Raw genomic sequence first — 22590 nt, forward strand, 5'->3', positions numbered from 1 at the left:
GGCGGGCCAGCAGGCGAGCAGGCGGACAATTAATTACGAGGATCCCGCTCTGAGCCGGGCGAGGGCCCAGCCAGGCCGGGTGTTTACATGCTCGCTCGTCTGTTTGGGGCCTGCAAATCCGTGTCAGATGTTAATGGAACAGCATCATTTTTCTGCCGAGGTGGCATCCCCAGGGATGTTTGGATGAGGCGGCCGGCGGGACTCGGTCTGGGAAAGGCAGGCCAGCGGCTGAGGAGGGAGATCATTTGTCAGGCTGCCCGACAGCCCGGCCGCCCCACCCAGGTCCCTCTGTCCACCAAGCTCTGGGGATGTGAAAAGTAGCGACCCACTCCAAAATAGGAGACTGCAAACTGGAAGTGAGTCTAACTGAGCATCCACACCAGTGGACACAGGCCAAGTGGGCGCGCCCAGCAGCAGGCCTCTCGGCCGCCTGAGGCCGTCTGTGTCCTGCCGTGGCCGGACCCCCACGTGGGCACTCTTCCGCAGAGAGGGTGCAGGGAAGAGCAGGGGGGACACACTCCCACTCAGCAACAGCTGCTTGCTGTCGGCAGGCGGAAGAAGAGGGCCAGAGAGGGGACATGACTGCCCAAGATCACACAGCCAACAGGCCCTGGGATAGGCGGGCCGGTGGCCGCTCTGTGCGAGGATGGAGCTGAGGCCCTCCCTGAGGTCCCACAGCCAGGCAGGCAGGCAAGGGGAGCCTGCCAAGGGCTCCTCAGGCCTGTGCTATAGCCCCTCACCAAGACAGGAGTCCCAGGCCAAGGCCCGGAGGACACGAGACCTTGCCGGAACCCTGGCCCCGGTGAGCTCCCCACCCCTTGTTCCCCACCCACACTACGCCCCACTGTTCCTCAGGAAGCCACCCCTACCCCAGGGCCTTTGCACAGGCTGTACCCTCAACCCCAACACTTCCTTCAGGCCATCTCCTCAAAGAGGCCTCTCGGCCCCAGGGTCCAAGCCTCCTCTCCTCCACAGGCTGAGGCCAAGGCACAGCGGTAGGCAATTGGCTGTGGGAAAGCTCGAAGCACCCTGCCTGGCACACAGTAGGAGCTGAGGAAATGCAGCCACACTGGCAGCATAGTCTTTGATACAAATCTTACGCCACGGTTATCACTGGGAGTTATTGTTAAGGAGCCTTGCTTCCACGGGGCTGGGAACCAGCCTGGATTCTTATGCCGGTAACATCCTTTTTCAAACCCTGAATGGAGAGGCCTCTTGATTCTCCTTCCTACACCCCATCCAGAGACTCAGTACTGCGAACAAGGGGGGGCAGAGACCTCCTGCAGCCATGTTTCCTGCAGAAGACCTGCCTCAGTGTCCCTATCTGCAAAGAGGGCTCTTTGCTTGGGGCTGTGCAGAGAGAGGCAGGGTAGGCAGGGCTCAGAGGGGGAGGCAGGGTGGAAGGTCTCATGCAGCCTGCGGAACTGAAGAGACCCTCGTGGTGAAGGGGAGAGCCAGGCCCTTCACACAGCTCTAGGTGCCACAGCACGACTCCCTGCTGCCTCCCCTGCATTTGAGCCCCTGCTCCTAGCTGTCCTCAGATGCACCTCACCCTGACCCCACACATCAGGGCCTTTGCACAACTGCTCTGGCACAGTTCCTCCCTTTGGGACCCAGGAATTGTTCTGCCAGGACTTGAACCCCAGCTCCACAAGCTGTGAGACTGCGTGCCTCAGTTTCCCCATTGATAAGATAAAGACAGTCCCCAGACCTTCAACAGAGGACGGTGGTGAGTGTGAACCTACCCATAGGTGGCTGGTGCCGACGACGCTGATGGGATTATTGTTCTCTCCTTCCTGGCACTTCAGGCGCTGCTCACTCACCTCTCCCGCGGCGGTTGCGTCCCCTAGGCCTTGCAGTCCCCTAGGCCGCCATCCCGGGGCTGGGAAGGAGCTCCCGCCTCCATTGCCCGCGGCCGCTGGCCGGTTCTCGGCCCTCCCCTGCCCCCTGGTGGTCACTCTTGGTATTTCCCCAAGGTATTTCCTGACCATTTTGGGACTGGCTTGGTCCCCAGGTTCCAGGCACCCGGAGAGGCGGCCACGCAAAACAGACCAGCTGCCCGAGGCACTGGGTTCCCGCCCGCGTGGAGACGACAGAAACATGTGCCTGCTGGGCACAGGGCCAGGGCGCAGGGGGACCCTCAGGGGAGGGGAGCCTCGAGGGGCAGGAGGACGATATCCCAGAGGGATGCCTCCTGCCCCGGGGCCTTTGCTCATGTTGCTAAAGACATTTTCATCTCCTGCAGGTGCTCCAGGGAACTTCTCAGACACCCCTTCTGCCTGCGGTGTGCACGGACACTGGGGTTTGTCTCTGCATGGCCAACCCGTGTGAGGGAGCTGGTCACGCTGTGATCCCGGAGCTGGCAAGGCTGGGGCTCTCCCCGAGGCAGGAGAGCGGGTCCCTCCTCCAAACGCGGTGACCTCCTCAGTAAAATGGGCTTCTGGTTGGCCTTCATGACGGCTCCGGAAGGTTCTCAGCACAGCAACCGGCACACAGCAGGTGTTCGGTTTGTGACCAGGGGATCCAGCTGAACTTTGGGAAAACTAGTTAGGGAGCAGCGTGTGTAACTTAGTGTTACACTAAGTGTGTAACACTTAGTGCGCCGCCTGTGCCTGTCAAACAGCAGTAACAAACGGCTCAGCGTCGCCGAGGCCTGACGTGCAGCTCGCCCGATGCTCTAGCAAAGTGTTCTGCAGTCAAGCAGCTATCTCCAGGGAGGCCCTCCTGGGGTGGGGGGAACCCAGGAGCCCAGCCGCTGGCCCCCAAGGGGCCCGCGGGCTATCTGCAGGCTGTACTGGGGGCTCACTGGGACCCCGCCCTCCCAGCTTACCAGCGTGGGGCTGTTGGCCTCCCACAGAGAAGGGGAGAAGACCTGGGGAGGCCCCGGCACGGGCCCGCCTGGCCTACCCAGAGACGCACGTCCCTAGCCCGCGCACAGACATGGCCGGGCAGGGACCTCGTGGGGATGCCTCACACAGGCTGTCAGGGCCACAGTGAGGGCACAGGGCACGCCCGGGCCCCAGCCCCCAGACGACCTCTGAAGGCCCAGTCCCGAGAGCCCCACAAAGGTGGGGGGACCTGAGGAGTGCCCAGACGGCCCAGCCTCCAGGATGTGAGCTCAGGACCCACCAATCTGGGTTTGGTGGGGCTCCAGAGTGAGGCCTGAAGGACAGGGTTGGGCACAGGTACCTGGTGGCTGCGGGTACCCCCGGGGGAGCCACAGGGAAGAATTGGGCTGGATCTGGGCAGGGATGGGACAGCGCAAGCAGGGGGAGGGCCTGGTGGGGGGGGGGGGTGCCAAGGCCACTTTCTCTCGTGGGATCTGATGGAGGGGACTGGGCTTTGGGCAGCTCTGGGAGAACGTCACATGCACGGGCCTGGCGGAGGGGCAGCCCTGGCCTGACCCGGGGCATCATTTGGTGGCAGTACCTTCCAGGCAGGGTGGGGACCCGGAGCCCCCACCCCCAGCCTCCCTTAGCTCAGCCGAGGCCCCAGAGGCACTCAGCCACTGAGCGGGACAGAGGATGTGCACGCTGGGCACCCAACAGGGTGGAGGAAACCAAAGCTCAGAGAGGGGGACGAGGATGCTGTGCATTGCATTTCTGTGCCCCGTGGCAAATGGCACCAACACGTCACCTGAACACACTGCCGCCCACCGATGCGTGTTCAGCTGTGTGGTCACAGTGGCCTGGTGGGCACATCCACAGGCAGTTGCTCAGCTACCTGGGAAGCCGAGGCCCTGGGCCACGGCCACCTGGGAAGTGGGCGCACAAGGACCACCCACCGTCCCCCCACCATGCCCCATGACGGGCCCAGGGATACTCAGCAGGTGCGGGGGTGGGGGTGGGCGTAGGCACCTCTCCCAGAGCAGCGGCTGGTTTTTCTGTAGCTGCCCATGACCTCCCTCCTCAGCTGCCCTGCGCTGTGCATGTGGAGGGGGTCCAGGCAGGACCTGTTGTGAATAACTCTCAGATCCCACATGCTGACACCCCAGGGTGCGGGCCCTGGGCTCACTGACTCAGCTAAACCGTTCACCTGTGAACCGTACGTGGTTCTAGAGGCTCCGGGGGGGGGGGGGGGTGGTGCTCGGGGCCGTGGCGGCCGCTCCTGCAGGCTGGCTTGGGGCACTCTGGCTTTCCGCGGGCAATCCAAAGGCTTTCCGAGGAGAAGGCTGGCCGCCCCGCCTGGCCTGCCTGCCCACCCTCGCCCCAGCCCCGCGCTCCCCTCCCGCCACCCCTCCCGCGGATGAGCAGGAATGACACAGACATGGTTCTGTACAAAACCTGAAATATTTTTACTCTTTTAAAACTTTGATCTAAGCTGCCTTAGACCTCATGGACTCGATACAAGAGTAATATGAATCGGGAAATAAAACACTTTAATAGCCACGGTAAACTTTGTTAGAAATGTACATGTTGCCAAATAATAATAATAAACTTTAAAAAATAAAAGAGAGAGAGAGAAAGAGAACAGCTTGATGGCCGGGTTAGATTATATAAATGTTCAACAAGGACGGGAAAGGAAACCTCGCAGACGCCAGGGCGGCTCCGCCGGGGCCCGGCGGCGACCTTGCCCGCCAGCCTGGGGGCGGGGCCGCACCCCCCCCCCTCCGCAGCGCGGGCCACTTCTGCGCATGGACACAGCGCCCTGGGACGGGCGTATAAACAAAGCTCATAAGAAATGTACAAATATAAAAAGCTACAAACATTAATAAATTACAGCATCACAAAACACAGAAACACTTCACAAGGTGCTAATAAAATAGCGGCGTCCCCACCCCCTTCGCCAACAAGAAGGAAAGAAAGAGCTGGTATTCGAGTTGAAGACCCCTCTCTGATCGCGTCTGGAACAGGTCTCGTGCGTGCGGTTTGCTTCTGTAAAGACAGATATAAGGCTGCACAGACATCACTTGTTTTTCAGGCAATACCTTAGTTCCTAAGAGAAAGAAAGAATACCGACGATAACAGTAGAAAGAAAGAAGGAGAGGAGAAGCATTGGAAACCCAACTGCTCATCAGACTCGGCAAAAAACTCGTATAAATGTTAATGAAGGACTCTCTAGAAAGAAATTCCTAAAGATACTTTTACTCTTATAAAAAAGAAGTTATTTAAAAAGCTATTTACACGCTACATTCTATGAAAAATATGCTTCAGGAGATACATCTAAAATTAAAATACAGGATTGCCTGAGAAACAAATCCAGCCCCTCCGTGTCACTGGGCGGAGGACGTGCGGTCCGGGGTCCGCCCGTGGCCTCGACACCAAACACCGACAGGTGACAAGACAGAAGTGCGGGCCCTGCGTCCCTGGGCCGCCCAGCCGCCGTCAGCCCCGTCAGGCAGGTGCCTCGGCTGACAAGTGCTTCTCCGAGTGTAGCCGGTGGGGCTGGACGGGGCCCGCCCACATGGCTTAGCCTGGGCTCCCAGGCCCTAGGTCGTGGCTGGGCCCGACCCTTCCAGGGGGACCCCACGATAGCGCCCCCACCCACTAACACAGACCCTGCCGCCGGCCCCAGCATCCCAACAAACGCCCCGGCAGGTCAGGGCACGACATCCACCATCCGGCCCGCCACCTGCCGGCCACGGAGCATAGAGGCCCCTCTCCTGGCCGGGCCGAACGCTCTCTGGACTGAGAATCACTCAGGAAGAGTAGGGGGGCACACAAGATCCCATTTTCTCCTCCTCTTCCTCTCTAGTGTTCTTTGCCTTTTTTAAGCCTCTGGAGGCTACCAGCCTGTGGCCAGCTCAGACTCTGGGCCTGGTGAGCGTTGGCTCACTCCTCCTTCCTCGAAGGACTCATGCTCCCAGCAGAGCTGCGGAGGCCCTGCAATCACACCCACACTCAGGGGTGCCTGGAGGTTGTCCTGAAACTGGAATGGTCCTCACGTGGGCAGGGCCGAGTTTCGGGAACTGGTCACTCTAAGCAACTTGAGAAAGGACATCTGTCCACGTTGATGAGCTCCGCCTGCTGAAGCAACAGATGCTCGTGTGGGGGGGGAGTGGTGGCCGGGAGGGGGCCAGGCCCTCCCTGGGGTGAGGCAGCGCGGCCACCCTCCTGGGGGCGGATGTTCTAGCGGGGCTCCGGGGGTCCTGAGCGGAGCGGAAGGATCCTGGCTTTCCAAACTTTAAAGGAGTAGTTTTCCATTCCGATGAATTTTCAAAATTTTCCCAAGCCTCTGCTTGGCGGTGGCCATGCCCTTTTTTGTACGTTTTCCTGCAGCCAGAGACACAAAAGTGGCGGGTGTGAGAGCTCGAGAGGAACCTCCCCTCCTGGAGCCCCCATCTTCTCTGTAAGACAGGCCTGCGGGCCTGAGCCCCGGGGCTCCAGACTCCGCGGACCCACCAGTGGTCACCAAAGTGCCCTGCTGCGAGGCTGTGGGATGAGGGGGGGGGACGGCACCACAAGGGAGTGAGGCCTAGCCCTCCTCCTGGCGGCGGGAGCCACACTCCTGTCCACAGCCAGCTGGGCCTGGGGGCCAGGGTGCAGGCAGATCGGGGGTCTGGGGGTGAGAGTGGGGACCTGGGGACGCAGCCAGCCGTCCTGCCCCCGAACCACCCAGGGAGCCTGGATCACCCTGGGCCCCTTGGCACACTGCCGACGACACCCAGCTCTAAGCTGGGCCCCAAAGCCAAGGCGAGCAGGAGCAGCTTTCGCACTGTGAGGGGCCCTGGCTGAGCACGTGGCTGTAGATGTGGCCACCTGGGGACAGAGGGGACCTGTGGTCCTCTAGCGTGCAGTCTGAGGGCACGCGGGCGCGGTACCTTTGGCGGCAGTATTGTTGGGGGATGACGCGGAGGGCCGCCTCTGCGCGAGGAAGACCCCGGGGGCCATGGGCTGGGAGGCGCGGCTGGCCTGGGCCCCTGCAAAGGCTCCGGCCGCAGTGTACTCGTGGTCCGCCAGGCTGCTGCTGTGTGATTCAGGCGGGGGCTCGGGCGAGCTGCCCTCCTGCGAGGCCTGGCTGCTGGCCGTGCTGGCGGAGGCCGGGGTGGCGGAGGCCGGGGTGGCGGAGGCCGGGGTGGTGCTGGCAGAGGCGGAGGCCGAGGCGGAGGGCGAGGGGGTGTTGGGGGCCAGCTTCCTTTTGGTGCTCTTCTTCTTCCTGCTCTTTTGCTCCTCCTTTGGACAAAGCATGCGGCCGGGCCTCAGACACAGGGGCTGGTGCCTCTTGTGTGAGGCCACTCCCCTGGCGTTGGGCCAGCTGGCCCCCAGGAGACCTGGCTGGGTCCACACCTAGCCCCCCCGCCCCCCCCCCCCCCCCCCCCCGTGAACCCAAGCAGCACCGGGACCCGTGCAGGGACCACCGTTGTCCCCGTGCGGGTGAGCTGCCCTGGACATGGGGACACATGGAAGGTGGCACCACCACTCAGCTGCAGTGGACGTGTCCCCTGCCCCATTCCTCCACCCATAGCCTGACTCCCGGCCGAGGGGGGGAATGTGCCATCAGTACCCCCCTCCCCAACCCCCTTCACTCCCAGAAACTTGTGAACAGGGATCAGCAAGACTCAAATGTCCCCAAGCCTGAGACAGCTCCCAGACTGGGCAGTTTGGGCAGGGGGCTGGGGGGAGGAGCAGAGGCCCGGGCAGGGGGCTGGGGGTGGACAGAGGCCTGGGCAGGGGGCAGGGGTGGGGGAGCAGAGGCCTGGGCACAGGGCTGGGGTGGGGAGCAGAGGCCTGGGCAGGGGGCTGGGGGAGCAGAGGTCTGGGCAGGGGGCTGGGGGCAGGGGAGCAGAGGCCTGGACAGGGGGCTGGGGAGAGCAGAGGCCTGGGCAAGGGACTGGGGTGGGGGAAGAGGTCTGGGCACAGGGCTGGGAGGGGGAGAGCAGAGGCCTGGGCAGGGGGCTGGGGGGGGAGCAGAGACCTGGGCACAGGGCTGGGGGGTAGCAGAGGCCTGGGCAGGGGGCTGGGGGGGGGGGGAGCAGAGGCCTGGGTAAGGGGCTGGGGGGAGCAGAGGCCTGGGCAGGGGGCTGGGGCGGGGGAGCAGAGGCCTGGGTAAGGGGCTGGCGGGGAACAGAGGCCTGGGCACGGGGCTAGGGGGGAGCAGAGACCTGGGCAGGGGGCTGGGGTGAGGAGCAGAGGCATCTGGGGAGCTGAGCCCAGGCAGGGCCCGTCTCACCTGCTGGGACAGCTTGGCTGCGGCAGCTGCCAGCCCAGTCTCGATGGAGGCCACTCTGGTGCCCTCACGCACAGGCCTGTCCTGCCTTGGCACCGATGGGCCGACCCTCGCTGCAGGAGAGAACGTCAGCCTGCCTCGAGTGGCCACCTATGCCTGTGCACCCCTGCGTCAGTCTGTGTCCAACACCTTACAACTCAGGGAGGGGCCCCACGCCAGCAAGACAGGTGACAGCAGGCAGGGGCCACACAGAAGGTGGACTCAGACCCCCACCCCAGGCCAGGTGCAGAGACACCCCCCCCCCCAGGGCTGCTCATCCAGACAATGTAGGTGAGGGGCCGGCCCCCCGCAGGCAGTCCCCCAACCCCGGCTCCTGCACTACCTGTGGGGCTGTAGGGGGCGTCGTCTGAGCCCTTCCTCTTCTTGGACCGGGACTTGAAGACCGGACTGTCCTCATCAGACTCCAGGGAGGGGTAAACTAGGAGGTGGAGGCGGGGGGAGGCTGAGCCCCTGCTGAGAGCGGGGGACTTCAAGCTGCAGAGCACTGTCCCTCCTGTCATGGCTGCCACACACACACACACACACACACACACACACACACACGCGCGCGCAGAAGTCCCCTGGGAGCCATCCAGCCCAGGCCCCCTGAGGCACAGCAAGGGCAGGGACTGGCCAGACAAGAGCTCCCAGGCCTGCGCCAGCGAGTCTTTGATGAGGAAGCCCCGCACAGCAGCTCTGGGGGGATTCCCGGGTGCCCCCACCACAGCGCTCACTGCTGTCAGTCTGTCAGAATACGGCAGGCCCCACATCCAGGCCCGCAGGTGTCCACCCGACAGGGCAGGCCCAACCTCCCCTCGGGAGGGTTCTCCAGGGGCAGGAGGGGGGAGTTGAGGCCCTTGGGCCACGGGGACCGTGCCGAAGGCAGACCCTGCATCACTAGGGTAGCACACCCCTGGGCCCCAGACATCCCCAGGGGGGCAGGCCAAGGTGTGGAGGCAGGTCCTCACTCCTGAGCCCTCCCCTGCGGCCAACAGCAGCTCCCCAGAGCTGCCCGGAGCCCCAAGAGCAGGGCCTGGAGGGCTGGGGGGGAGGGTCATGCCCTAAGGCCCCCCCCTGCTCACTGCCCACCTTGGATGTGGGCCACTCTGGGCCTCAGTGTTGTGACCCACACAGAGACAGACGGGACGGCCGTGGTCTCAACATGTCTGTGAGCATGCCACAGTGTGGCCACAGAGGGGGTAGCGGGGTCGGTCCTCAGAGGGCAGAACAGCCGTGGACCTCCAACCCAGCAACGCCCCGTCCCAGGTCCACGCCACAGGCACTGCAAACGTGGCCACACGGCACCCCTGCACTAACGTTCCCAGCAGCAGCGTCCGTGGTGGCTGAGAGGCAGAAGCCAGCAGGCGGCCGAGAGTGGCTGGAAGGGGCCAACACGTGAGGCAGCCACGGCAGAGCACGCGAGAAGGAAGGTCTGTGCCCAGGACGTGACGCACACAGACGGAGAGACTCTGTGGGCTACGGGCCAGGGAGGGGCTCTTTCTGGGTGGCGACCATATGCTTCTGAGACTGACTTTCCTGTCTCCTGAAGACGGCCCAGCTCCCAGAATGAGCAGAAGCCCGGGGGCACTGCTGGCACCTGCCCGCACCCCCAGGGCCTCACCATAGTCTGAGTCCTTGAAGCAGGCATCCAGATGGTCCTGCTCCTCCTCGTAATCATCCAGGTCCACGCTGTTCTTCGCTGCCCTCTTCAGCAGCCGCTTGCCGGCGCCCTTGCCACCACCCCCGTTCTTCCGGGCACCGTGAGCCACCAGCGAGCTGCCCTTGGCCTGGCCGGCGCCCCACGTGGTCTGCAGGCAGGAGTCGGAGGCCTGCAGGTTGGCCATGGACAGCATTCCCTGAATTGCTTCCTGCGTGCTGGGGGAGGCCGGGGGCTGGCTGGAGACACAGAGAGAAAGGCGGCGCTCAGCCCACAGGCCGCGGCCCACAGCACTGAGCCCACGGCTTATGACCCGTGGCCCACGTCCCACAGCACTCAGCCCACAGCAAGCAGTCCATAGGCCATGGTCCACAGCCCACGTAGCCCCCACCCCCCAGTGGCACAGGGCACAGGGTGGAGCACAGCAGTAGCTGATGACTCCCTCTCTGAAAGAGCCAACCACCCCCTTCTCCAGCCCTTTGCCCCCACACGCTGCAGGGTCAGAGAGGGCATGGTGAGGGGACACAGGAGAAGAGAGGAAGCAGAAGGGGGCAGAGAGAGAAGGGTGGCAGATGGACGGGCCTGTACCGGCCTCTGATCGCGCCTGCTCTCTCCCACCTGCTCTTTACCTGCTGGCCACACCTCAGCCCGGCCTGAGCTCGGCTCCGCTCAGCCGCCCCCTCAGGCAGCTTTCCCAACACCACCTTCTGCTGACCTGATCCGGGCACCTGTCACCCTCCGGCTCTGGGCAGTGCCGGACCCCCTTGCCACATTCTCTTCACCTGCCCCCCCCCCCCCCCCCCCCCAGCCATCACCTCCTCCCAGCTGAACTGACTCCCCTCCCTCCAGATACCCAGTGAGGCTGTGCTGCTGACTGACGCTGCATCCTCCGCTGGTCTGGGCTCTGGGAGGGGTGGGTGGCAGCCCCCCTCCCCCCCCCCCCCCACAACAGAACAGAAGCCTGGACGAGGCTGGATGGGGACAGCTCTCACCGCCAAGGCCTGGGCTCCTCCGGGTGCTGTGCTCTCCTCCCCGTCCCCGCAGACCCCCGCATGGGATCTGTCTGGGCCTTCTCAGGGACCTCAGCTCCATGTCCCACCCCCCCGCCAGGCCTGCTTTCCTGCCCCTGCCCCAGCCCATGCTTCCTTGCAGCCAGCCCCCCCCCCCACCCCCCACCCCCCCCCGCTCCACCCCCTAGCCTATCTGCACCAGGACAGACAGCTCACCCTGGTCAACCCTCCACATCTCCCTGCAAGGCACCCAACACCCAGCCCAGGAAGCTCCCAGTGGGCCTGGCCCAGCAGGCATCTCCCTTCAGGGGCCGTTTCTGGCCCTTGGCCTCACCCCCGTGGGACAGGACGCCCACCCTGACCTGTGGGCCCCCAGCCAAACCACCGTGTCAGGCACTCCTGAGCTGACCCTCCCTGGGAGACAGGACCAGGAGTCCCGAATGGGGTGGGGAAGCCACAGGCGCTTAGCCCTCCTCCCCATCACAGACCCAGAAGGCCTGGGCAGCGGCTGCAGGGTCCAGCCCTGGTGTCTGACATCCATGCTTCTCCTGCCTGCCCCATGTGCCCTGGGGGATGGACCCACTCGAGGCTACTGTGACCCCAAAGCAGCACCCAGGGTGTCAGTCCACACAGGCCCTGCTGGGGGCTCTGCCTCGTCCTCTCTCATGCTGCCCCCCACCCCCACCCCATCTTCCAGAAGTGTTGGAAACACGTTTAGTAGTAAGACCATTATAACGAGAAGGAGCCACAAGTCCCGGCTCAGAAGTGAGAACTTCTCAAATGGAGGGCCGGCAGGCTGGGGGAGATACAGCCGGCCCCCAGGGAGAACAGACACAGAGCGTCCCTGCAGGTCCCAGGGGCCCAGTGAGACAAGCTTGGACACACGTAGTCCTGCTGGGTCACTGCTGGGCTCTAGGCCAGGGACTCTGTCCGGAGCAGAGAGGAGGGGGCTGGGGAGGGCTCTCCAAGCAGCATCCCCACAAATACCGCCTCTCGGGCTCTGCCCCAGATACCCTGGACCACAGTGTCCTGGCTTCTGCTGCAACCAAACAGGACTGCAGTTCCAAAGCCAAAACGATAGGGAAATCAAGTCGGATGGTCAGAATCGGGAGCTCCTGGACCCTCTGCCCCGTCCACACTGCACAGGCAAAGGCTTGTCCAGACCTAGCCAGGAGCACACAGTATACCACGGCTGTGCCACGGTCACCGGTGGTCTCTGAGCAGCACAGACCCCCGACCTGCAGGGGAGACAGCAGGAGCCAATGGCTGGCCCGTCACCCTCTGCACCAGGCTCTCTGGGGCATGGATGTGGCCCTGTCCGGCCCCGTCCCAAAGCTCTGGGCCCCCTCACGCAGCCTCAAGGCTGGGCAGACACCAGGCTTCCCACAGGGACAGGAGGGCAGGGGGGCAGGACACCCACCGGGAGCTTCCCCTGGGGAACTGGCGTGGTCCCAGCCCAGCTCTGCTGCACCCAGGAGGGAGGCCTGTGGAGCCCAGGGCTGCATGCTGCCCGGGCCAGCGGTCAGTCCATGCAGGGCGGGCGCACCAAGGAGCAAAGTCTAGCCGGTGCACATGGAAACTCATCTCTTAATCCTCCAATTATCATACCAGAATCCTCCCCCCAATCCCCAGCGGTAAACGCTAAGCAAACCATCCACAAGAAATTAACATATTTCCCTCCATTTTTTTTTCAGCTGTTTTTTCCCAGCAGCTAATACTTAAAACAGAGCAAATGGACCATCAAAAACTGACCCGCTCTCCAAATGGGAGACTGGGGAGAGGGACTGCCTGCAGCAGGCGGTCCGGGTGGGCCTGGCAGGCACGTGTGCATGTGCGGGTGGGTGTGAGGGCACACGTGTGTGGGGGCACACGTGTGTGTGTGCAGGGCAGTTAGCGGTGCACCTCGGACCGGCAGCCCTCCCTCCAGAGTCCGAGCATCAGCCAGCCAGGGTTCTTTCCGGAAGAAGGGCACCCCAAGGCCGCGTGGGGCCAGTGCCCTCCTGGAAAGGGGGTCACAGCCAGACTTCTCTTGGCAAAGCCTCAGGCCAGGGTCCCGCCATAGCAAAGGCCACAGGGCATTTCTGTCGCGAGGGACTCATATCTGTGCGTGTACAGAAACCACTTAATGCCAAGCAGGAAACGCATACCCCAAAGGGCAGCAGACACTGCCAGCCACACGCCGAGAGAAAGCACCTACAGCTGCCTGTGAACACAGTATTGCACAAAACACCGTGATTCGTGAAAGAAAACACAGCCAAGTGACTTAGCCAGAATCCTCTCCGATCGCCGCCTAATGCGCTTCCTGGGGGCCCTGCGGCCTCCCCACAGCTCATGCAGCGCTAGGACTGCGATTTTGGGAACACGGTCTCGGGGGCAGAGCTAGGGGACCGAGTTCTGGGCAGGCCACGTGCGCCCTGCCTTCCTCAGGCCCAGCCCTTCCTGCCTGGATGTCACCACCCAGCACAGCCCACCGTCCCGGGCCCCCACCAAGCTCTGTCATCGGGCAGGACAGGGATTCTGCTCTGGCCTCCGCCACTTGTGCTGCCTCAGTGTCTCCTGGGCCGCCGGAACGCGCTGCTGTCGTGGGGACGGGCAGGGGACAAACTCCCAGGTGGGAGGCCCTGACCCCTCGGTTATCTGTCTGTGGTACTTGTGGCAATTCCACGTGAGCAAAAAATGACCACAATGCTTAAAAACAAAATTAGTTGGATGGGCAGAGAATTCAGCTGGGACCATCACCAGAGAAACGAGCCCAGAGGGGTTAATCCGTGTCTCTCGGATCGCAGGTCTGGGGCCTAGCAGGCCTGGGCAGGAGGAATCTCGGCATCCAGGGGCCCCCACAGCCGCAAGTGGGCTCCCAACCCTGCCAGGCAAGTGCATGTCTGTTTGCACACAGTGGTCAACGGCAATCTGGGTGGGTCTGCACGTGCCCCCGGATGGGTGCGGTCATCTGGGGACCTGGCAGGTGTGGCCCCTCCCAGGGCACGTCTCTCCTGTCCCCAGGCTCTGAAACGACATTCTCTCTCCCTGCAGGGTGAGGTCTCTGAAGCCCTGGGTCCCAGAGACACAAGGTGCCCTTGACTCGGAGGCTGGGCACAGGCCATGGAAAATTTCCTACATTACCTTCACAGCATTTGGGAAGCGTCTAGATAGAGACTGCTAGACCTCCCAGCCAGGAGCCCAGCCCAGCCCTGGTTCTCCGCATTCCCCCAAGGAGGGCAGCCGCTCAGCCTCCTCTGAGTGCAGGTGTCCAAGACTGTGGCAGGGTCGGGGGGAGCTCCGTGCCCTTACTCAGGGGCTCCACAGACCTTCGAGAACAGCAGGCCAGCGCCCACTCACCTCCCTGGCCAGCCTACCTCTGGGACGTAGGCCCAGAGAGCCCACGTGTGCCCTGCAGGCCTACCTGTTGGGGTTGTACTCGAGCGCTCCAACCTCCTCACTGGCCTGCAGCAGGTCCAGGATGCCCGCGGCTGAGCCCCCGCTGTCTTTCTTCACTTTGGCGTTGCGGGCAGGCTTGGTGTCCGTGTCGATGTGCAGCGAGCCCTCATCAGAGGACTCGTCACTCTGCCGCGGGGATAGAGCCACGCATCAGACAGGGCTTGAGGGACAGCTATTGTCTCCCTCTGGCCACAAACAGGTTTCTCACAGTCTTTCAAGAGCCGGCCCTTAGAACAAGCACTGCGGGGCCTGCTGGCCAGACACACACAAAACGGCTAGACCCCAGAGCTTTCTGTCGGGCCCCAGGGGCCTGTCCCGGAAGGCTGCCCTATTTCCCCAGGAAACCCTGGTTCACGGAGCCTTCCACAGGAGCGCCGGTACTGACAACAGATGGGAGGAGAGCCCGTGTGGGTGGGCAGGGAGCCGGTGGGAGCACGGGCCCACACGCAGAGCCCCAGTTAACAGCCACTGGCAGGTGGCTCTGGGGACCCCTGGCCTCCTTGCAAACAGCCACCGTGTCCTGGGCTGGACGCAGCCTAACTTAGCCACCCCCCCCCACCATGGTGCAGGACCCCCGGCAGGCCTGGTCCCACTCCCCCCACCATTCATCATCTTCACGGTGGCACAGCCACCCACAGAGACCCGAAGACCCTCCTTGAGTCCCACCCCTGCGTTCATCCCTCCCTGTGGGTCCATGGCCCCACTCCAGAACCCAGGCCAACCCCCATGGAAACGCCCGGGGAGCATGAAGATGAGCCACGTCCCCTGCGAAGCAGGACGGCCAGAGACAGGGACGGGCGTGTGGCCTGGCCTCCCGGGGACCCGGGGCAGACACACCTTGTAGAGTGCCGAGTCCAGCTTTGGCTTTGTAACGGGCGTGGGCAGCGGCTCCTTCCCGTCCAGTAAGACTGAAAGCACAGCAGAGATGCGTCTGGCAGAGGCCACGGGAGCACGGCCGCCCCCCACCCCCTGCGCCCTCACTCACAGGACAAGTCTCTCTTGGGGGCGCTCCGCTTCCTCCTGATGGGGAACTCGTCAATCTTGAGCTCCCCATCATCGGACACGTACTCGTACTCGTCCCGCACGGGCTGGGGCTTGTCCTCCTTGAAGCTCTGCACGGCCCCAAACACGCCGGGGCCAGGCTGCGGCTTCAGGGCCTTGGAGCTGCGGCGCACACGCGGGCCGGTCAGCACCATGGGACAGCGGCCGGCCCGTCCTCCAGCTGTTGGAGGGTGTGCTCCCCCCGCCCCGCCCCCCCCCCCCCCCCCCCGAGGCTCTGCTCCCAGCTCGATTTCAGAGGCAGCCAGCATCCACGGCCTGGGGGCCCCGTGGAGCTGTGTTGGAAAAATTAATTCCGACTGCGGTGCAGACACAATGTTCTAAAAGCTATCATTCAACTCGGGTGAGGCGGGGCTCCGACGCGTCCAGCAATGGGGACAGCAAGCCAGGGCTGGGCCTTCCGCTGCTCCCCACAGGGCAGCTCCAACTGCCAGCATCTGAAGCATACACACCAGGCGGCAGGGAGCCCTGCTGGATGTGCACACCGGCATGCACACACAGCTGTGATATGGTGTCCACGCGCACGTGTGCACGCACAGAGTCCCATCCACCGCTGCCTTCTCCATTTCCAAAGCTTCAGCGCCCAGCAACCGAGCTTCAGACAATCAAGCCTGTGCTCAGGGCCACGAGGTCCAGGCGACGGGCCCTTCCCCACAGGCCTCTGGGCCCCAAGACCACCCAGACCAGACCCAGGCCCCTGCTCACTGAGCAGTCTCGGCACACTGTCTAGAGGTCTTGGGACCAACGGGATGTCGGGCCAGGCTCTGCACGGCGCTGGACGTTGCCCCCGCCCTGCTTCCCCACCACCTGCAACAAGGAAACTGAAGCCCACGGCAGAAAACTGGCCCCATTCCCACTGGGATGTACTGCTTCCCAGCCGGGGGGCGCCCACCCCAACCTCAGACTCAGCGAGCATCTGCGCGTGGGACCCTGGCTGACAAGGGGCTTCTCGGCGGCCAAGCTGCTCGGCAGACACAGACCCCTTCCGCCGTCTGGAACACCGCCATGCCCACTCCCACACACACCCTTCCTGTCTCTCAGCTCAGTGCCACCTCCACCAGGAAGCCGTCCCGATTTCTCGGGCCCCACAAGCCCTGCACTTCTATCCTCCACAGCCTCCATCACAGCCATAATTTGGGGCACATTTGAGAACGATGGGTTCACACAGGCCTCTGAGCCCCGAGGCCAGGACCCTGACCCACCCTACGTGTTCTGTGCCAGCCCAGGACAGCGACTGGGCTGGAGGCCACCCAGTCACGCTCTCCCCTCTGCAAGCACACACCAGCTGGCCCCTCTCCACCCACCAGAGCTATCAGGTTGGGAGGTGGGGAAAGGTTCTGCCTGGTGATGTCAGCCAGCTCTGGAAGGTGGGGGGGGGCTCACCTGGGGACCCCTCCAGGAGGTCGTGTGTGTGCATGTGGGGGGTGTGTGTAGCGTGTACGAGCCCGTGTGATGTGGGGTGCGTTTCTGTGCGTGTGTGCTGTGTGCAAGCACGTGCGCCTGCCCCTGCAGGCTGAGTGTGCACGTACCCCAGCAGTCTCTTGTTGAAAGAAAACGAGAACTTGGTGTCCTTGTTTCCTGAGAGAGGAGACTTCTCCAGCTTCTGCTCCTCCTCCATCTTCAGCAGGGAGTCGGGTTTGCTGTTCTGAAAAGCAAACCCAGGGCTGTCACTGGGCTGCATGCAGGCAGCCAGTGGGCGGAGGTGTTGGGACTGGCCGGCCTCCTCCCTCGGACCACATCATCCAGGAACCCCATTCTCTGTAGCGCCTAGGCTCACGTGTGTGCAAACGTGCGCATACACGCACACACTCCTCACCTTGTACTTCCACTTGGCTTCTGACTTGCTCTTAGTTTGTTCTCGGATTTCTAGCCTCTCCACATCATTCTGTGAACTGATCACCTCCTTGTTGGGCACACTCAGGACACCCTTTGTGGCCTAGAAAATAGCAGTCATGACCCAGCAGTGGACACAGGAGAGGGTCAAGGATCTCTGAGGCTACAGGGCAAAGTGAGAGCCACATGGCACAGAGCCCCTGCCTCCTGCTGGCTCACGTGCGGCAGCTCAGCTACCCATCCACTCACCCCATCTATCCACTCATCATCCATTCATCCACCCCATTCACCCACCATCCCATCCCCTCCATCCATCCATCCACCCCAAACACCCACCCATCCACCCACCCACCCACCCACCATCGTAACCATCCATCCATCCATCCATCCATCCGCCCACCCACCCACCACCCCATCTATCCACCCACCTATCCACCCATTCATGTACCCTCCCCTCCTCATGCCCTCCCTCCCTCTTCCTGCCATCCATCCACCTGTTCATTTGTTCATTCATCCACCCTCTCTGCCTCAAGGAAAGGAAAACCAATGTGCCCCACTGGAACCCTGTGACACTGGCCCTGGTTGTCAGTGATTCCCCGAGAAGGGGTATCAGCCTCCCACTAGCAGGAGATCACTCAATGGGGCCAGGTCTCAGTGTCTCATTGTCCCTGAAGCCCATGCCTAAGGCCCTCTGGTTACACTGGTCAGGGCCAGGCCTGCCTCTCTCACTGATTATGGGGGCTCAGGCCCCTCAATTAACTGCCCACATCGCCAGTCCCCCACTTCTACCCCCACCCCCCCCCCCACTGCTCTCGTGGGTGCCTGGCCCACCTTCAGGTCCCAGAGAAGACTCAGCCAGCTCGTCCCCCTGCGTGACCCCGTGTGGGACCCCCGTCCCAGCACAGACACCACTGCCTTCACTGGGAGGCTCTGTCCCCCCTGTGCCAAGCTCGTTGGGCACAGCTCACCTGCCCCCAGCCCCTAGTACAAGGACACGGCAGCCCTGGTTCTGGGCCGCAGGCCAGCCTCTGAGGTGTCTGTGGACCCTCTGACAGGAGGGTGAGACCACCCACCTTGCCTTTCTTGGGTGGCTCGATCTTGGTAAGCGCCTCCTTGGTGTGGGCCTCCAGCAGGTCCAGGTTGGGGATGGTGGGAGAGGCTGCCCCCCTGCACTTCTTCCCTTTCTTCTTGCCCCCATCCTTGAGCTTTAGGGGCTTGGGGGGCTTTGGGGGCTTCGGAGGCTTGGGGGGTTTGGGGACTTTGGACGGTTTGGGCATCTTCACGGTTTTGGGAGTCTTTTTCTTGGACACTTTCTCCAGGAAGGACCGAGGAGGGCTGGCCTCAATAGGGGATGGGGGCTCCTCCTTCTCCCGGTCCCCAAAACAGACCTCATCTGAGGAGATGGCCGGGGTCACTTCAGGTCGGGTGGCCTTGGAGGCATTCTGGGGCAAGGACAAGAAGAGGTGGTCAGCCACCTCCTGCCAGGAGGGCCTCAGCCCAGGCCGTGGGAGACAACCCAGCAGAAAAGAGCATCCGTCTACATGCTTGCATCTGTCCTATGGCATCCGTAGGATACACCCATCTACACCACCTCACACTCACGTCTGTCCTACAGCATCCATACGATACACCCATCTACACCACCTCACACTCACGTCTGTCCTACAGCATCCATACGATACACCCATCTACACCACCTATGGGTCACACTCACGTCTGTCCTACAGCGTCTGTAGAATACACTACCTACACCACCTATGGGACACCCTCACGTCTGTCCTACCGTGTCCATAGGATACACCCGTCTACACCACCCATGGGTCACGCTCACATCTGTCCTACAGGGTCCGTAGGATACACCTGGCTACACCATCTACCAGACATGTTCGTGTCTGTCCTACAGTATCCATAGGACACCCTCACATCTGTCTACACCATCATGTGACACATCCATCTACAGTACCCACACGACAGGATGCCGTTCGTCTACACCATCAGCTACCTGACCCCTCCGCCTCCTTGGTGGGAACTGCTGTCCCACCCTGCAGCACAGAGAAGCTGGGGGCAGTCCGGGCTCACGCAAGCAGGGTCTCCAGAGGCTGGAAATGTCCTTCCTCCAGTCTCCTCCCCGCCCCTTGGGAAAGCTGCAGAGGAGCCCCATCCCGCTTTCCCAGGGCTCCTGCCAGGAGGTCACAGGCAGCCACAGGTGCCTAGGAGTTTGCACTGTGCCGGTGACCCTGCCCCAGAGGGCTGGGGGAGGAGCCATCTCAGACACCACTGTCCCTGGCGGGCAGCTCTGGGAAGGGCCAGGGAAGGCAGGCAGAGGGTCCCCCTGCCAGGGTCGGCGGCCTCCGGGGGTCCGCCCTACCTCGCTGAGCCGGATCTCTTTGGCGAGGTCTTTGATGAGCTGGGAAGGTTTGAAGTGCTCTGGGAGTTCGTCCTCATGCTCCGCCAAAGCCTGAAGGACAACACACACAGGCCCGGGCTGGGTGCTGCTGTCTACCGTCTAGGCCACGCCACCCCACCCCTTCCCACCCACAGGGGCCCTCCGACCCAGGCCCCATCAGACAGGCAGGGGGAAGGCTCTGTCATGACCCCACTCCACAGGTGGAGAAACAAAGTCCCAGAAAGGACGACATGCCCGAGGCCACCACTGGCTGGAGCGTGGACGTGGGCGGTCCCTTCTTCCTGGGCACAAGGCTGCTACACCTGGCCATGTGGCTGAGGGGAGGTGGGATGGACACCAGATACTGTTCCAGGCCTTGAAGCCAGAGATGTGGATATAGGACAGCCCTGGGGGATCACCCGACAGCGCTGCTGGGGGACACGGCGGGGCAGGGGGTGCAGGACAGGGCAGTGCTGCTGGGGGCACCTTGTAGGGTAAAAGGTCTGTTGCTGTGGAGGGCACAATGTGGGGACACAGTGTAAAGGGATGCCCACATCACAGAGCAAAGGCCACTTCTGAGCTGATGAGCTGATGCCTAGATGGGCCCAGGGCCAAGAGGCTGATCCCAGCTCACGTCCTGGGCCCCCCTGCCCCACCCGGCCCTGCCCCCTCAGGGGCACTCCATGGTATCTCCACCACCCACCTTACCCCCTGCAGACTCTCCAGGCCCCTGGGCCCCCCCGCTGCGCCTTGGGCGGGGCACTGCTCCCCCTACCCCACTACAGGTGAGCTCTTCACAGGCTGGCTCCCACTAGAGGAAAGGCTCCCCGCCCGGACCCACCCCTCTGCCCCCTCACATGGGGCACATCTCCCTACCTGCTTTTTCGTCCATGATCTAAAAGCACCATTGAGAATTTTAGCTCCTTGGACTAGATGAGGGGGCAGCTGCTTCCCAGATTTGTGAGAACCTGGGTGGGGAGGCAGAGGGATTTGATCTGGTGGGCGTGGGCGTGTGCCCGCCCCGCCCCTCCCCGCCCCTCCCCGCCCACCGCCTGCGGGCTACTTCACGCGGTGGGTGGGGCAGGGGCGGAGTCCGGACGGACCTCTGCCCACTGCCACCTGCCCAACTGCCAACGGTTGCTCTCGGAACCTCGGGGACCCAATCCAGGTGCCCCGCGAGGGCAGGACTGGCGCTCCCCCCACCCCCACCGTCCACCCGCAGGGTCCAGGTGTTCCCCCTCCACGTGGCTCCCCGCCCACCTCAGTGAGGGGCCACAGGCGCACCCACACCACACGCTGCCCCTGCATAGCTGCGGCACGGCGTGTCCCTGCGGTGGTGGGCCAGGGCAAGCACGGTCTCAGAGACGCCCTGGGGGGCTGTGCGAGCCCCCAGGAAGGGGACAGAGTGCCCCCTTTCCGGCCGGGTAGCTTGCTGCAGAGGCCGAGCGGCCTGATCTCCGAGTCACCACGACAGACATGCGGGTCCATGGTCAGTGGTCACCCCATCAGGCCGTCTCCAGCGGGGGGGGGGGGGGGGGCTCTGCTCTGCCTAAGCTGCCCCCGTCTCACTTCCCTACCATGAGCCCCGGGGGCAGGACTGGACTCCCTCCTAGACACGCCCCTGCCAGGGTGAAGTGCTCTGCATTTGGAGCCCAATGGATGAATTTCATTGAAACCTGGCCAGCCAGGACTAAGGTCAGTTTTTAGCTTTCCCATCTCTAACAGGAGCCAGAGCCCCTGCCCTGAGGAAGGGGTCTCAGCTGGCTGTAGGAGCCAGGCACTGACCCTGAAGGCCTGGGGTGCAAGGCAGCTGGGTGTCCACGGACAGCAGGGACCCAAGGGGCCCACCCCTTTCCCACAAGCCTCCGCGGGGACCCCAACAGGCACACCCACCCCTAGGATGGCAGGGACGTTGCAGTGGTCCTCAGCTGGCAGCTGGGAGCCAGGCAGACCCTCAGGCCTCTTGACATCCCAACTGAGCCCCACCAGGAGCCAAGAAGGCTGCGCACACCAGGCCCGGGGACACACACCAGCGTTCTTTCCAAAACATGAACCACCCTGCCCAGCACCCCCCAGCCCCACACTGCAGAGCAGGGCTCAGGCCCCTCGAAGGCTGTGCTCCACCCACAGGCAGAGACGCCAACCTGGACATCCGTACCTTTAAACGCCTCCAGCAAATGCTTTCCCATGTACCAGCAGGCAGTTTCGAAGTTGGGAAACTGAGTCAGGCTGCCAAGTTTCAATCTCCTTTCCACTTCATATGCTCTGGAAACCATAGCAAAGAACTGTCCAGAGCACTGAGCTCTGAGGGGGCGACACTAAGCGTGAGCCCACGCCAGAGTCACGAGTCACAGCTGTGACAAGGCCACAGCGCGGCTATGCTGCCCCAGCCTCCACAACGGGCCCAGAGCAGCAGGGAGGAGTGGGGGACCACATGGGAACGAGCTCCATGGGCCAGGGCCACTGGGGCTACGCAGGGACCGGGCCGCTCAGGGGCCCCTGCGAGATCACAGCCCACCTCCCAAGGAAGAGGCTAACGGCACGCCCAGAACTCAGGGGAGACGCCACCACACCGGCCTGGCAGCAGGGGACCTGCCTGGTGGAACCCAGGCCGGCGTGGCCCTACCTCATCTGCATCTCCACGCTCAGGCTGTGGAGGAAATGTCCCGCGAAGGCCAGGCAGTCCACAGGCGTGAGCGTGGCGTAAATCCAGCCTGGGGAGACAGGGAGGTGGCCAGCCCTTCGTGGTACTCGAGGCTCCTTCCAGCCTGTCCTGGTGCCCTCGTCCAAGCTGGCCGGGCTGCTCAGTGCACTTCCTGCCTGGCCCAGGCCCAGGAGCTTCCCACCCAGGCCTGGGCTGCCCAGCACCCCAAACTCCACACATAGGGGTGGGGGTGGGGGTGGGGGTGGGGGGCCCAAGCCGAGCTGCCATAGCCCTGGGAGAGCTGGGCTGGTCCCCGGACTGTCCTCAGAGGGGAACCTGGGCCACATGGGGATGTCACCGTGGCCGGGGGGAAGGGGGGAACCCGGGGGAGGAAGGGGTCTCTCAGGAAGGACTCCGA

The 22590-nt window shown here is 63.2% G+C and overlaps 1 protein-coding gene across 1 annotated transcript in view; it reads right to left on the reverse strand.

Annotated features, from left to right (window-relative positions):
• Window positions 1-4270: 4270 nt before the first annotated feature.
• PHF2 (PHD finger protein 2) overlaps window positions 4271-22590 on the reverse strand; it is a 75774-nt gene continuing 57454 nt past the window's right edge. Inside the window, exons 8-22 of the mRNA XM_047829689.1 lie at window positions 22155-22242; window positions 21687-21793; window positions 20405-20496; window positions 19511-19600; window positions 18216-18584; window positions 17126-17245; window positions 16839-16954; window positions 15236-15414; window positions 15088-15158; window positions 14216-14376; window positions 9767-10041; window positions 8489-8584; window positions 8110-8219; window positions 6761-7112; window positions 4271-6212 (exon numbers count right to left, since the gene is read on the reverse strand). Of these exons, the coding sequence (XP_047685645.1) occupies window positions 6124-6212; window positions 6761-7112; window positions 8110-8219; window positions 8489-8584; window positions 9767-10041; window positions 14216-14376; window positions 15088-15158; window positions 15236-15414; window positions 16839-16954; window positions 17126-17245; window positions 18216-18584; window positions 19511-19600; window positions 20405-20496; window positions 21687-21793; window positions 22155-22242 (2315 nt within the window). The 3' untranslated portion in view covers window positions 4271-6123. The remainder of the gene's footprint in view (window positions 6213-6760; window positions 7113-8109; window positions 8220-8488; window positions 8585-9766; window positions 10042-14215; window positions 14377-15087; window positions 15159-15235; window positions 15415-16838; window positions 16955-17125; window positions 17246-18215; window positions 18585-19510; window positions 19601-20404; window positions 20497-21686; window positions 21794-22154; window positions 22243-22590) is intronic.

This window comes from Prionailurus viverrinus, chromosome D4 (genome assembly GCF_022837055.1).
Source record: "Prionailurus viverrinus isolate Anna chromosome D4, UM_Priviv_1.0, whole genome shotgun sequence".
Lineage (NCBI taxonomy): Eukaryota > Metazoa > Chordata > Mammalia > Carnivora > Felidae > Prionailurus > Prionailurus viverrinus.